This window comes from Cololabis saira, chromosome 1 (genome assembly GCF_033807715.1).
Source record: "Cololabis saira isolate AMF1-May2022 chromosome 1, fColSai1.1, whole genome shotgun sequence".
Lineage (NCBI taxonomy): Eukaryota > Metazoa > Chordata > Actinopteri > Beloniformes > Belonidae > Cololabis > Cololabis saira.
In genome coordinates, this window is record NC_084587.1 from 36,487,756 (window position 1) to 36,503,849 (window position 16,094).

The 16,094-nt window shown below is 42.8% G+C and overlaps 1 protein-coding gene across 1 annotated transcript in view; it reads right to left on the minus strand.

The window, feature by feature from the left end:
- The window catches only part of LOC133444384 (zeta-sarcoglycan), a 317,653-nt gene that overhangs the window by 93,803 nt on the left and 207,756 nt on the right, over positions 1-16,094 (minus strand). The window contains exon 4 of the mRNA XM_061722143.1: positions 13,814-13,936. Coding sequence (XP_061578127.1) covers positions 13,814-13,936 — 123 coding nt within the window. The remainder of the gene's footprint in view (positions 1-13,813; positions 13,937-16,094) is intronic.

Here is a 16,094-nt window from a genome sequence, read left to right on the forward strand (position 1 = left end):
TGTAAAGTTCCGTAGAGGGGGATTATGGTGTGGGGTTGTTTTTCAGGAGCTGGGCTTGGCCCCTTAGTTCCAGTGAAAATAACTCTTAATGCTGCAGCATCCCAAGGTATTTTGGACTTCCAACTTTGTGGGAACAGTTTGGAGCTGCCCCCTTCCTCTTCCACCATGACTGTGCACAAAGCAACGTCCATAAAGGTGTGGATTCTGTTGTGGATGAACCTGACTGGCCTGCACAGAGTCCTCACCTCAACCTGATAGAACACCATTGGGATGAATTAGAGCGGAGACTGAGACCCAGGCCTCGTCCAACATCAGGGCGTGATCTAACAAATGCGCTTCCGGAAGAATGTTCAAAAATTACCCATAAACACACCCCTAAACCTTTTGGACACCCCTCCCAGAAGAGTTGAAACTGTTATAGCTGCAAAGGGTGGAATGGTGTCATATTGAACCCAATGAATTAGGAATGGGATGTCACTTAAGTTCATATGCGAGTCAAGGCAGGTGAGCGAAAACTTTTGGCAATGTATATCCATTTGTATTTTAGGTAAGTTCATCTTCAAAATTACAGATCTGAATTTGTGCTGATGCATATTCTGTATATTTGGAAAAAACATATGACATCTTCAAACATAAATATATACACTTCTGTTATAAAAGCAGATGTTAACATAATTTTATGTATCTTATTTCTAGGGCTGGGCAATATGACCTCAAATCAATATCACGATAAATTGGGCAGTTTTACCTCGATAACAATAAATGCATGATATAGCCAATTGTGTTCCTATCCATCTTGCCATCTTCACCTACTTTCCAGAACTTTTCCAGGACATTTTCCAGGACATTTTAAACCAACATTTTAATTAAGTGTGCTCCTCTTCCTCTTCCCCCTACTTTTATTGTCAATTAATATGTCAGTGAGTTAATGAGTTACTCAACACAGGACAGGGAAGAGCTTGTGGCAGTGAAAGAAAAAAACCTCACATTGTGGACTAATACTAACACTTTTCACCTTTCAGTCGCTAGTTTTGTCTCTATGCATTTCCTTAACGGTGTCTAAAAAGTGCTAAATCTAACTACAGTAAACAGAAAGCACTAGGTTGGAGAACTGCTCTAAGCAGAAGAGGAAATTTGATATGCTGGTAGCGTCATGTGGGGCGCTGCGGCAGCTTGAAGCAGAGAAGCGCTGTGCCTTATACTCCATGGTGCCCTGATCAGGTGACAACAGTTCTATTTAATCTTTAAAAAAAAAAAACAACAAACAATCCAATAGATAGTACAATACAACAAATCTAAAGGTTTAATTGTGCAGTCGATGGGGCTAATTTATTTCTAGTTCAATATGTTACTACTCAAACAAGAACATTTCGAATTCAACCTGGAGGTAAACTCATAGCTGTACAAGGTTAGGTCCAGCTAAGATATCTCCAGTTTAGCCAGCTGGAAACCAAAAGGAGGACTACACAACAATGGAACCATTTACCCTGCAGTCAGTTTAGCCTACATAAAATTAAACTTGTTTTACTTACAAAAATGATTGCGGCCATTAAAATGATTTAACATCCATTAAAAAACAAGCTATTCACAATTAAAAAAAAAGAGATGCCTACATTCCCATGGTTATTGAACAATGTGCAAGTAAGCTGACATGATTCAGTCTCAACCACATAGTTAAGCCATTATTCATAACAGAAACATCACAATTGTTAAGTTAAATGTCAATAAAAGCTATGCACAAAATCACAGACCTACCCATCATCAGACAATCATCAGACAATCTACAGCCAAATAGGCTGTAATTAAAGTCAACAGTTGTACAAGAACCAGTGGATTGAAAAAGTTTAACTTAACTGACTGATACACTGACTGACACACATTCAGCAAATAAACTGTGAGAATTATTGCTGAATATTGCCGGAGCTATAAATTACAACAATGCCCACTACATTTTTTGATATGAAAAGACATACAAAGATTTTTATCCAACAAAACAATTGAATAGCAGGTTCCCTGAGTGAATACCCAGCAGTGCTGAGAATGTATCAGCCGTATGCGAGTACATGAAGGTTTATACTAATGATGTAAAACTGTATTTACTTTATTGACTCAACTTTAAATGAGTCACTCACCAAAGTGAATTGTTTCTTTGAGTCATTTGAGTCACTAAGTGAGTCACCTAGAGTGCGTGCACACTGGCTCCACCCCACTCCCAGTTCATGTCTGATTCATAGTTAAAACCGATAATTTGAAAAAGGAAAATTATCCATTTCATTGAAAGAAAATGAAAGATATAAAATTCTTCAAGGGGAAATATTTTTTCTCTCAGTCACACATGATAAAATTAATTAAACATAGAAAATGAATACAAAGGCAACCATGCAAAATAACATTGAATTAAAGGAGCTTGAGGCTCCTTTTAAGAAATGAGACTCTCTAGCGCCACCCTTCACCACGACGGCCGTTGGGGGTACTGCAGCCAACAGTGAAGCCGGCACGGGAGAACGGGGAGAACGTGCATGCAGCGTCATGTGATGTCACATCCGCAGGACAGCGCGGGAAATTCGGGACCGAATTGCAGCACATTTTGCAGCACACACCCTGTTCAAGGCAAAGGAGAGATACACTAGAGGGCTCATTCTTTTGGATTTGGAACGCTTCATCTGACATTATTACTAGAAAAATTAAAATGTATACGGATTTTATTCATAAATCTTGCCACAATCCGGCCTCAAGCTCCTTTAAGTTTAAAAAGTGCAACATTAGTTATTGAATTCCCATTTTGTACATTAATAAAGTATTTTGAATTTAATCTAATTAGATTAAATACCAATGTAAAAAATGCAATTGTGCAAATTTAATGGTCTCCTCTTCAAAATGAGGCCTATTCACACAGAGAAAATTCATGCAAAAAGCCTACGCAATGATACAAAATTACAATTAAAATCCCAATGTTCATGAAAGGTGTGAAGTTACGCTTCACAGCCAACATGTGGTTATTATGGTAAATTCCCCTTGCACTATTGCAGGCACAGTTGCAGGGAAACTGGCTCAATTTAAAGCCTATGATTACTTTTAACAGTGCAACATAACGTGTACTGTATACTGGATAATTTCATCAATACCATCACTCAGAGATTACCAGAGTAGAACAGCAGAAAAGTTTCAACTCAAATAAGGGAGCAGCTGTCTGGGCTGGGAGTCAGAAAAATAACGACATGTTTACTTAGTGATTTATTCATCCGTGATTTGTTTTGTTCATAGGTGAAGCTGGGTTACAGTGAGTAGCGATTCGTTCACTTCGTGATTCGTTCACTTTGTAATGCGTTAATGTATGGTGGAGCAAGGCTACTGAGAAGCGGAGTGATTTGTTCACTTTGTGATTGTTCGTTTATGAACGGAGCCAGTGATTTGATACTTCAACAACTCGTAGCAGGGATTGATTTGAAACAAGAGAACAGGGCTGCATGGCTGTTGTTTTTCCCACAGCAGTAATACAGCGACTCATTTCATATGTTTATAAAAAAACTGTTAGAATAGCAGTCACGCAATATTGACTGGTTTCTTCTTTGCAGTTAGCAAGCTAGTGGTAGCAGAGACGAGTCGGTGAACAAGGGAATAGAGATGAGGACTCATGATTCACGAGTAAGTAAAATTAATCAGGAGTTTAAATAATTTGTTAAGGACTTGCACGTCACTAGTTGATACACCTAAAGCACTCCATAACCAAATGGGCCCTGTGCTGGACCTGGAAACAGCAAACCAGAAAAAAGGTGCATTTCCACTAGCAGGAATTCAGTGTAAATCTCTCAGACAGGAACCTCTAACAGGGTTGACTGTCTTCTCAGCCACTTCAGTTGGCGTGTCTCCCTGACAAGAATCTTTGACTTTTTTATCTTTGAATTTTACACAGCAGCGGGAGCACGGTGACGCAGCTGGTAGTGCAGCCGTCTAACAGCAAGAAGGTCCTGGGTTCAATTCCCGCCGGGGACGCTGTGGGCGCTGAGTGCATCTTAAGTTCCCCCAGGACTTCAGCGCCCACACCCTGTGTGGAGTTTGCATGTTCTTTCCGTGTTCCCTTCGGTAGCTAAGCTACCCTCACCAAAACATGCAACAGTCCTGGGGCCTCATTTATAAAAGAGTGTGTAGGATTCATACTAAAAGTGCACGTAAACCAGGGGTGAAAGTAAGCCGGTACGATCCGGTACTCCGTACCACCAAAAGATTCTGTGCCGGTACGCAGTACCGGGAAAAAAAAACACACAAATTGCTGACAATAATTTCTGCATACAGCAGGTCTCAAACCCTTGACCTCTCACACCAAAGACAGCGACTCAGCCATGACTCAGCTCCACCTTTTTTGGCTGACTGAGTGAGGAGAGACGAACATAGACTTTATTTATTTATTTATTTATTTGTATAGCACCAACTCATGCATGCAGTGTAAGTGCAACTCATGGTGCTTTACATACAGAGATAAAATAACAATCAAAAGTACAATTTAAAACATCCCATACGACTTCACCCCCCCACCCCCCACGCATACACACACCCTCACTCACACTCATACACATGTGCATACACTCACACGCCCACACACACACACACACACACACACAATAAGTGGACTGGTGACATGGCTTAGCACTAACGATCCAGGTGAGGAAAACACTACCTATGGGTGGCCGTCCACACCGAGAGGCTCCACCTCTCATAGCGATATAATCTAACTGAGTCCTGACCTGTTTTTTGGTAATTTTTAAAATATTTGTACGATATAAATATTAGTAAAACCCCACTATTTGTGCTTTTTTTGAATAGCGTATTCCAGTCTTTACTTCTTAAACGTTTGATTTATTGTTTACGTAACGTTACTTTTTTTTTTTTTCACGACCAAACCAAGCACCCTATTTAGGTCATTTGCACCGGGCAAGGACAAAAAATAAATGATTCCACCAAAATTCCAAAATTTTTGTGGTTGGCTGACACATTACCAGCATATTTCAAACATGCTGGTAAATAATCACACGCCAAATAATCACAAATATGATATTTGTGATTGGTTTTCATTCCTCGTTTCAGGAAAAAAAGAAAAAAGCGTAAAAAATGTTGAAGTAACATTTTTTTTTTTTAATGTTTTAAGTGTTTTGCTTTGATGAAAAAAATGCTTAAGATTTTTTTTTCCATTTCAATGCACACATTGTAAGAGACATTTTGAGACATTTTACTCATCTTTTACTCTTTTTTCATTTATGTGCCCAATGTTCTGAAAATTCAATTGAGGCCGGATTTATGGAAAAAATTCGTATACGTTTTAAGTTTTCTAGTAATAATGTCAGATGAAGCGTTCCAAACCAAAACGAATGAGCCCTCTAGCGTATCTCTCCGTTGCCTTGAACAGGCTGTGTGCTGCAAAATGTGCTGCAATTCGGGGCCCGAATTTCCTGCGCTGTTTCCGGATGTGACGTCACATGACGCTGCATGCGCGTTCTCCCCGCTCTCCCGTAACGGCTTCGCTGTTGGCTGCAGTACCCCCGACGGCCGTCGTGGCGAAGGGTGGCGCTAATGAGTGTCATTTCTTAAAAGGAGCCTCATGCTCCTTTAACTGTTCAGCTGCTGATGAACTTAACTTTTTTTTTTGTTTAACTTTATTCTAATTTGAAACAAAACAAATTGTTATGATTTTAAAAGTTTTGTCAACATTTACAAATTATTCTGTGACAATCCTTGGTCCGGACTGGCCTTTATTTACACCATTTAAATAAATAATTTGCTATAGGCCTACACAGTGTCAAGTGTTTCTAATTTCTACACCATACAGATGTTAAAAAATTGAATGCGTGTTCAGGGATGAAAGAAACTGGTGGTGGGAGGAGAACAAGCCATGAAGGTTGGGGTCGTAGTACCAGCAAGAACTTTAATCTACTTTCACCCCTGACGTAAACCCAAAAGCCGAAAATGGCGTGCGCAAAAAAAAATCCTGATTTATAAAACCGTGTGCACGCACACTTGCACGCAATGTTCGCTTTATAAATCACAGTCCAGCTGGAAGGTTGCGTAGGTGAATTTGTCGTTTTTAAGTTTATCCTGCCCTATACACGCCCACTTCATACCGTAAATGGGCAATGCAAAGTAGTTCATGACTGTATTTGCATATAAATGAGCCTGCTGAGCATGCGCAGCGGCTTCCTGCAGCCTGTTTCTGCTGCGCGTCAGGATGAATGACACGTGTCGAGCCAGGCAACCGTGCCACTAAATTTCACTGAGACTGAGATCAAGATGTTGTGGATGAGGTGGAGGACAGGAAAAAGACATTATTTGGTGGTCACAGTAAAAGTAGAAAAAGTATATAGATAGTATAAAATAAAGCGAGTGAGTGGCAGCACGTCATTGCTGCGCTAAACACCGTGAGTGCCACGGACAGATGGTGCAGAAAAAAAGAAGTTGTGTGATTTGAAGGTGGAGGTCAAGAGGTCCAAGAGAGCCCCTAAAGGGACATGGATTTTTTAAATATATATAATGAGTTTTACGTGTGCGCGTGAAACCTTTAAGGCTGATTTATGATTCCGCGTTAAACCAATGCAGAGCCTACAGCGTAGGTGCGCGTCGCCGCGTACCCTACAGCGTAGGCTCTGCGTCGTTTTAACGCAGAACCATAATTTAGGCTTACGCGCGCGTAAAACTCATTATATATTAAAAAAAAAAAATCTGAGTCCCTTTAGGGGCTCCGTAGAGTGGCCCGGCACTCATTTGTTCTGTCCTCAGTCACTCTACGGTTGGAAGCGGTGGGTGACGAGGAGGTTCACAGCGTGTCCTGCACCGCGGGAGCAGCACCAGAGTGTCCTGACTGACGCTGTGCTTTAAACACAGAGGGACACGATCAGCGCTATTATAAGTCTGATATGTGATGACATTAAAAGTATGACATGAATCTGGCTTCATTTCACCACCTCACCGCCTGCGTCGCCAGTTCCCCATATCTTCAGACTGTTCGTGTGCGAGGGTCAGGGTTGGCGTAGAGATACACAAATGTTTCGGTTAGTTTTTTCTTTTTAAATCCCGACCTTTGCGTAAAAGGTGGCTTACGCATCTTTCAAGCCCTGTTTTGTGCGCAAGCGAGCTTTATAAATGAGGCCCCTGGGCTATACATGCCCCTGTGGCCAGCCAGGGCGCCAGAGGGGCATGTATGTCGACGTCCAGCCGGAGAAGCCCCACCCTGTCTGGTGAAAAGAAGCGGCCTGTTCACTCAAGTAAAGAGGAGACTTGAGCTCAGTGTAGGGCCCGCCCGGGGTTGGTAGAGGATGACTTAGGTAGGAGCACTGGGTGATAAAAAAAGGGGGGAAAAATCGTGATAAAAATATTTAAAAAAAAAACACTGCAGCCACAAAGCGGAGAAGAAACACGTAAACAATGTATTCTACTTGCTACATTTGTAGTGAATCAGATTAAACCCTGCCCCCCGCCGGCACATTCAGTATGTTTACATGCACTAAAAGAAAGACGAATTGTTGCATTAACTGATATCGAATTTTTAAAAGGCTATAGTCGACTCAACTGAAGCTCTTGCGATCAAGCTATTAGTCCCAGATAATGCGGTCCTAATTTGCGTTATTCTTGCATTAGCCGAGCCGAGCCCTGCGACTCCCCCTTCCGGAAGTGACGACATCGCGAAAGCTGGACTATCAACACAGTATGAGAAGAAAAAGACGAATAAGAAATAACTAACCAGAAGAACGCCAACGCAAAAGTGCGTGTGACGCCATCTAGCATTGTGGAGTCGAACGCACCTCACGCAATAATTGATTGTCTTCTCGTGCATGTATACATGGATTTCTCGGAAACTCCAGTTGAATCTAGTGTAGCGGTCCTCTTGTTGTATAGGTAAATGAGAGGAGGGCTTCTGAGTTCTTTTACTTAACTTAATAACTTAATGCAGTTTTTACCCTAAATCTAACGTATTAGACCTTTTTTAAAGTTCAGTTTTACTGTAGTAATTACCTATTTGTACCCAAATGGAACCTCTATAGGGGAGAACGGGGTGATTTGAGCCTGTGGGGAAGTTGAGCCACCCCTTGTTTATGAACAACCATAGACAAATTTGGTCACGTGACCACATGTGTTTGAAGAGTCATCCATCGTACTCACCCTGTGGTGGAGAGAGGCTGATCGAGTAAGTGGTAAGCATATTTAAGTTCAAAAAACTGTTTTTTGCCGTTCAAAGTGAATTTTTCATGTTCAAGGAGTCGTGATTCTTGCGTCTGAACAATTAAAGAAAAGTTTGAACAAATCTCACATATGTGTTAGTGGATTAAGAAGTTATAATATGAGGCTATACTTTTAGCATGATGTTAGCTCTAAACTGCTGGATGATACAAGTTTGTTAAAATGGCAGGGGTGGGGTAATTTTAGCCAAAAGGTCTGGGGGATGTTGAGCCAGTCAGTGGCTCAACTTCACCCACTTATTATTATTATTAAAGTATTATGTTACTGTAATATGTACATTGCATTCTTACATTTTATCACCAAAATGATGTGACATTTTGAATTTTAGACCAGAAACCATCATGCCACACCACTATAAACGGAAGACAGACAGGGCTTCAACTCCTCTTGTGGATTTGGACAGAGCAGTGGCAGAGGTACAGAATTGGAAGTCCATTCATCAGGTGGCAAGGGACATGAAGATCGACAGGATGACTTTAAAGAGATACATGGATATGAAACAACTAGGAGAAGTGAAAAGAACAGGCTATAAGAGAACAGGACATGCCAATCAAGTCTTCAGTGAAGAAATTGAGACAGAGCTTGCAGACCATATAAAAAATCTAGCTGCAATGTTTCACGGTCTAAGTGCCAAGAAATGTTGTGAACTGGCATTTGAGTTAGCACGAAGAAATGGCCTTGATGTCCCTTTAAGCTGGATGAGAGACGAAAAAGCAGGTTAGTCTAAGTGTACATTTATAATAATAGGGAATATTAATAATTTTTTTTCACAGAAATGCCCACCAAGATTCTTATGTAAATCTCAACGTAAACTGCAATGGTTGAATAAAGGATAAATAAAAAGATAACCATACAGGGGTGCCCAATCCTGGTCAATTCAGCACACCTGATTGTAGTTAAACTACTACAAACTCATTAGCTTGTCTGATTAACATCTAAAAAATGCCTTTAATAGGCACAATGTGGGGAGGTTCTTCGATAACCTCACTTCAGTGATGGACAGGTAACATTATGATTGATAGACAAGGCCTACAACATAAACTGACTGCATCTGCAACCTAAAACTGCTTTAAGCTTCTTTGATTAACAGCACTAATTTTGAATGTTATTTCAGGTACAGTTTCCCTCCACACATGATCTATAACATGGATGAAACTGGTGTTACAACAGTGCAGACACCGAAGCAAATTGTAACAGAAATGGGAAGAAGCAAGTGGGTTCTGTAACATCTGCTGAAAGAGGGGAGCTTGTCACTGTGGCCTGTGCAGTAAATGCCACTGGAAATGCAGCCCCACCCATGTTCATCTTTCACCGTGTCCGTTTCAAGGACCACTTCATCGGGGGATCACCAGCAGGATCCATAGGTCAGGCAACAAAATCTGGATGGATGAATGAAGAAGCCTTTGTCATCTTTCTGGAGCACTTCATACGTCACACAAACTGATCTATTGATCACCCAGTTCTGCTGATTCTTGATAATCATGAATCTCACATTTCACCGAAGGCTGTGAAAACTGCAAAGGAAAATGGTGTTGTCATGCTCACTCTGCCACCTCACACCTCCCATCGCTTGCAACCCTTAGACAAAACAGTTTATGGACCACTGAAGACCTACTACAATAGAGCCATGGATGGTTGGATGCGTACAAACCCTGGTAAAACCGCAACAATATATGACATTCCAGGACTTGTGAAGGAAGCATTCATGTCAGCAATGACACCGAGGAACATCATTTTAGGATTTAAAACAGGCATATTCCCTTTTAACAGGGATACCTTTCCAGATGAAGATTATGCCCCATCCATGGTCACAGACAGGCCAAATCCCGAGGAGCCAGCAAACAGAGCTGACCTGCCTGTAAAATCAACTCATGCCAGGAGTCCTGATTGCTCAGCAGTTCCAGACCTAGAGATGCCACCTGCTACTTTATCTGAACCATTGAACAGAATCATCAGTCCTGAACACTCGTCCACAAGTGATGCTACTGGTTCTCCTGCCCATTTGGGGTATGTGTCCCCAGAAGACATACTTCCCTTCCCTAAAAGCACACCAACTAAACCTAGAATAAAAAGGAAGAAAGTGAAAACAAAAATCTTGACCGACACTCCAGAAACCCTGGAGCTGGAGAAGGCACACAATGACAGAGCAAATAAAAAGACTGAAAAGCAGAAGAAAAAGACTCTGTAAGGGTCGAAACAAATCAGAACCAAGAAAAAAACTGTTGTCTACAGTCGCTCAGATGATGATAGTGACAAGAATCTGTCTGCTGGTGACTTCGTCATTGTGAACTTTGGAGGTAAAAAAAAATCCTATAATTACATTGGAATGGTGGAGAACGTTGAGGGCACTGACATCAGTGCAAAGTTTCTGAGGCGAAGTTGTGATGGTTCTGTGAATGAAAAGCCCAACTTCACATTCAAAGAGAATGATGAAGGACTCATCCCTAGAGGTGATGTGCTCATGAAACTCCCAAAACCGCAAAAATTTGGGGGAACAGCCAGAAGGGAGAAGACGTTCGTATTCCCGTGCAGCATTGACAAGTGGGATGTTGAGTAATAGCCTTGAAGTTCATTTTTTTCTTCATTGTTAACAATAAAACATTTAAGGAGTCATTTGGTGTTGAATTTGTCTTGCTTTGATATGGCATTAAATGTGGTGAAAATGTTAAGTTTTACTTCAACATAATCAGTGGCACAATTTAACTTCAACTTACCCCTCACCGGGGGCAAGTTGAGCCAAGAGACCACTTTTTTTTGAAAAGTCATATTTTGAAAACAGTTAATTTTAGATCAAAGGTGATTATTCCCATGGATGCACCACATCGTGAACATCCTATGTACATATTTTAGTTGGAGACATTACTGTCATGCCCTCACTTTAAAGATAAAAACTGGCTCAATTCACCCCGTTCTCCCCTACTAAGTAGGCAATCCAAAAAAATCTCAACAGTCAGTATTTATAAAAATACCGGGACCTTCAGCATGTGCTGGGGCGGTTTGCGGCCGAGTGCGACGCGGCAGGGATGAGAATCAGCACCTCCAAGACCGAGGCCATGGTTCTCCACCGGGAAAGGGTGGCGTGCCTTCTCCGGGTGGGTGGGGAAGTCCTGCCTCAGGTGGAGGAGTTCAAGTATCTCGGGGTCTTGTTCACGAGTGAGGGAACAATGGAGCGTGAGCTTGACAGACGGATCGGTGCAGTGTCCGCAGTTATGCGGTTGATGTACCGGACCGTCGTGGTGAAGAAGGAGCTGAGTCGAAAGGCGAAGCTCTCTATTTACCGGTCAATCTACGCACCTACCCTCACCTATGGTCATGAACTTTGGGTAGTGACCGAAAGGACAAAATCGCGGATACAAGCGGCCGAGATGAGTGGCTGGACGCTCCCTTAGAGATAGGGTGAGGAGTTCGGTCACCCGGGAGGAGCTCTGAGTCGAGCCGCTACTCCTTCACATTGAGAGGAGTCAGCTGAGGTGGCTTGGGCATCTGTATCGGATGCCTCCTGGACGCCCCCCTAGGGAGGTGTTCCAGGCATGTCCCACCGGGAGGAGACCCCGGGCAAGACCCAGGACACGCTGGAGAGACTATGTCTCTCGGCTGGCCTGGGAACGCCTCGGACTCCCCTCGGAGGAGCTGGAGGAAGTGTCTGGGGTGAGGGAAGTCTGGGCATCCCTGCTGAGGCTGCTGCGACCCGGGAACGGATAAGCGGCGGACGATGGATGGATGGATGGAGACTGATTTTGCGGTTTAGTTATCATTTTCCTGATTACATAAGGTCAAGGGCGCAATTTCCACTGGGGACAGGGGGGACATGTCCCCCTCACTTTTCAAAATCATGTTTTTGTCCCCCCCACTTTTTACAGTTTCAAAACTAACGGTAGGCTCAGCCTGTAATTGCAAATCATCAAGACACCCTGTGCGAAGGCGATGCAAAGACGGCACGGCAGCCCCGCTCCCCCTCCCGCCTCCTCCCCTCCCCTCTCCCCTCAGTGCTGCTCAAGGCTGATTTATGGTTCCGCGTTAAATCGACGCAGAGCCTACGGCGTAGGGTACGTGGCGACGCGCACCGTACAGTGCGCGTCGCCGCGAAACCTCCACTAAACCTCAGAAAACTCTACTACAATGTTCCAGGAAGGAGGTGATGAAGACGTGGATAAGTGTTTCTGCCACAGAGTCAGAGAGTGAGGGACGGAGACGTGTGATGTATCTGAGGTCGTAGAAGACAGATTTGATGTGTGACTGGAAGGAGAGGGTGGAGTCCAAGATGACGCCCAGGTTACGGACCTCGGAGGATGGTGTGATGGTGCAGCCGTCCACCCTGATGAGAAGATCTCCAACCTTCCGGCGCAGTGGCTTGGGGGCCACAACCATGAGCTCTGTCTTATCGCTGTTGAGTTTGAGGAAGTTGGTTGTCATCCAGGATTTTATGGCAGAGACGCAGTTAACCAGAGACTGTGGGGGGAGCTGGGAGGATGGTGAGGTGCTGAGATAGAGCTGGGTATCGTCAGCATAGCAGTGGAAACTGAGACCATGATGGAGTATGATCTGGCCGAGGGGGAGCAGGTAGGTGGTGAAGAGAGTTGGACCGAGCACAGAGCCATGTGACTGGTAATTCACATAGGGGATTAATGTCAGCTGAGTTAACAGTGCAATTGGCACAGAAGCTTCTGAAAACAATTAATTGCTTGTTAATTGACTATTTTTGAGGGTTTGAAAAAAATCTTCACTACTCATTTGCTCAGGCACGCTGTTGCTGCTGCCACCATCACCTAATATTTTCTTTCAAGCCCTTGAAGGAAATCTGGTAACCACCTGGACTAGATGAGCTGAGATCCACTTCAGCATTTGAAATCATTTGGAGTTTCAATGCTAATTCAGCTATTTCCACTAGTTCCCACAGCTGAGGTGCTGAATCATTGAAGAATATTGCTGTGGTGTATGGTTCTGCATTTTGTGAGCATTCTGATCTAAGGCAAATGGATGAAATATGTTGAATCAAATGATGTATCAGAATCTTACATCTGCATTCTGCCTGTTTTATTTAACAGGTCAGGCTTTATTGGACGTTTTGAATTTCTTTGAACTGAGCTACTGTAACTGGATGGCGAGCCAACCCTGAACCTTGAATACCTGCAGAAAGGATTTGAGCCCTTATTCCAGAGCTCAATTAGCAGGCCTCAAGCCTGCCTTGGACTTTCCTGACTTGGCTTGACTCACTTTGATTGTGTTTGAGAACTGAAGTAAAAGGTGCACTACTCATTTGAACAACTTTTAAATACTAGTATTTGAAATTACTAATTTAGTTACTGTTTGAAAGGCCTTTGTCTTTTTTTTAATGTTATATGTTGTGTCCTTTTTATAATGATTTGTAGCCTGATTATATGTGCAACATATATCGTAGGTGATATGTTCGCCATCAACTTTTAGTTGAACATTTACATCAAAACATCACAATTTCATGATTACAAGTGACATTTTGAGATTTAGGGGAGGGTAGTTACTTGACATAAAAATTGGTACCATTACTAACACTACCCCCCCCCCCCCCCCCCCCCATCTATAAATGAATAAGTTAACAGCAATATGGCCTTACCTGTGACTTTTAGTTTCTCAGTACCGATGCTGATCTCTTCTTCATCTGCAGAGAAAAGAATTCTCTCACCATCTGCGCTCCTCACCTCAAACCTTTGACACTGAGCCTCCACCATTTCTGAGCCTGTAGCAATGGAAGAGAAATATGGGGTCTCACGGTTAAGTTTCAATGCATATAAAAATAGGACTTTATAAATGTAACCACCTGGACAATGTTGTTGTCCAAAGCCCAACTTAAACCACTGGTGCTTGACCATTCAGATGAAACGACCAGAGGTGCTTGACATCAGGGCCTTAACATCTCTTAAGTTCTGTCATTCTGACACCAGAGCAACAGCTATACACAAACTCATAGTTGTCTGCAAATGTGTATTCTAATAACCATGCATAATAACAATGCAAGATGTCATGAAATCTTGCATTGTGGAAAATATTTTATGTTGTGTATAAAAAATACTTGCTCAATACTTGTGAAATATGTTATCTTTTACTGCACCAACTGGAAGATTCAAACTTGTCTCGCAGTGGATTTTTCTCTGAGTGAACTCAATTCCAAGGGCTATGTCCATCCTGTTGAGCATCAGTCCCATGTAGCACCTTTAAAAGTCTTTTTTTCTTGTTTTTTTTTATATATACATGTTCAAAATAAATAAAAACGAACGAACGAACAAATAGTCTTTCTTTGACTCCAACATTAAACCAAACTTTGTTTAAAGTCTCTTTTATTCGTATTACTTATCAAGGTTCTAAGATAAAAAAATATTTTGTAAAGCCTTTATACTGTATAATAAACCATTGGATTTGAGGACAACTTAATTGTGTCCTCATGGTTCTTCAATTGGGGCAGCACGGTGGCTTGTGGCGCTTTTGCATTAGTCTCACTTCTCCCCGGTTCTACCCGCTATGGCCCCGTTTTGCGCTTTCGCACTAGGGCTGAGACGGGTAAAGCCGCTCCAAGTCGGTACTTTTTTCTGTAACCATTTCAGCCAGGTTCTTAGCGGGCTGAGAAGGGACTATTTCTGAGGTCACCACCCTCCTCGCCACTGATTGGTCGGGGGGCGGGGACGTCACCACCCTCCGCGCCTCTGATTGGTCGGGGGGCGGGGCCGTCAGACGTTTGAATCAGGAAGCGGGAGTCAGAGCGAGGCGACCCGCGGCGATTTTATTATAAAAGCACAAAACGACTGTTTGGTGATCCAACTCTGAGGTGCAGATGTTCATAAACCTGGTGGCTGTCGAGAAAAAATTAAAAAAGCGATGTAGGCGGGCTGTTTTACTCTCAGCCGCTCCGGCTCCAGCTGATTTCTGATCAGCGCTGACATGAACAAAGGTGTTGCGCAATCGAGCACGTCACAGCAGCTTCACCCAAACCGCCCCGCTTCTCCCCTGGCAGTGCGAAAACACACAGTGGAACAGTGTAAAGCCGCGCCGAGCCGAGTCGGGCCAAGTAAGTCCTAGTGCAAAAGCGGCATTGGTGGTTAGCACTGTTGCCTCACATCAAGAAGGTCCCCGGTTTGACTCCCAGGCCCGGCAGGGACTTTGTGTGGAGTTTGCATGTTCTCCCTGTGCTTGCTTGGGTTCCCTCCGGGTACTCCAGCTTCCTCCCACAGTCCAAAAACATGCATAGTAGGTTAATTGATGATTCTAAATTGCCCGTAGGTGTGAGTGTGTCTGGTTGTGTGTATGTATGTGTAATGTAAATTTTAAGTGCACGTTTCAGCACGTCTCTTAACCTGTTACCCCCTAGGGATTTTGGAGGTGAATTTCGCCTGAACAGGCCTATCCAAATGAAATCAACAATATCTCCACAATTATAAGGAGAGTATGCAGAATCTTGGTCTTAATAGATAGTTAAGACCTCACAGCATTTCCAGTGTCAGAAAAATTGTGAATGGTCACATGCCTGAGCAAATTGTGATAAACCAAAGACATTTTTTTTTTTTTTATCCTTGTCTAATTTTCTTTTAGTTTGCACAGTGGTAATGCATATAATTATGAAGACACCACTGCCTGGATTCAGCAACTTTTCTAGTATTCTTACGATACCCACTACGTTGGAGTGGAGAAAATTGATCTTGCGTTGTGTTGCAGGTGTTGCTCATGTTGGGGGCACCATCTTTTGTTGCATACTGTATGTATTGTGAAGTTGTTATAAATCAAATACTTTGTTGACAAAACTAACTTGGAGTTTTGACATATTGGCTTTAGGGCTTATTGTGAAAATACCCTGACAGCACTTGAGTAACTTTTTCCACACATGAACTGGTGCATACAGTACAACT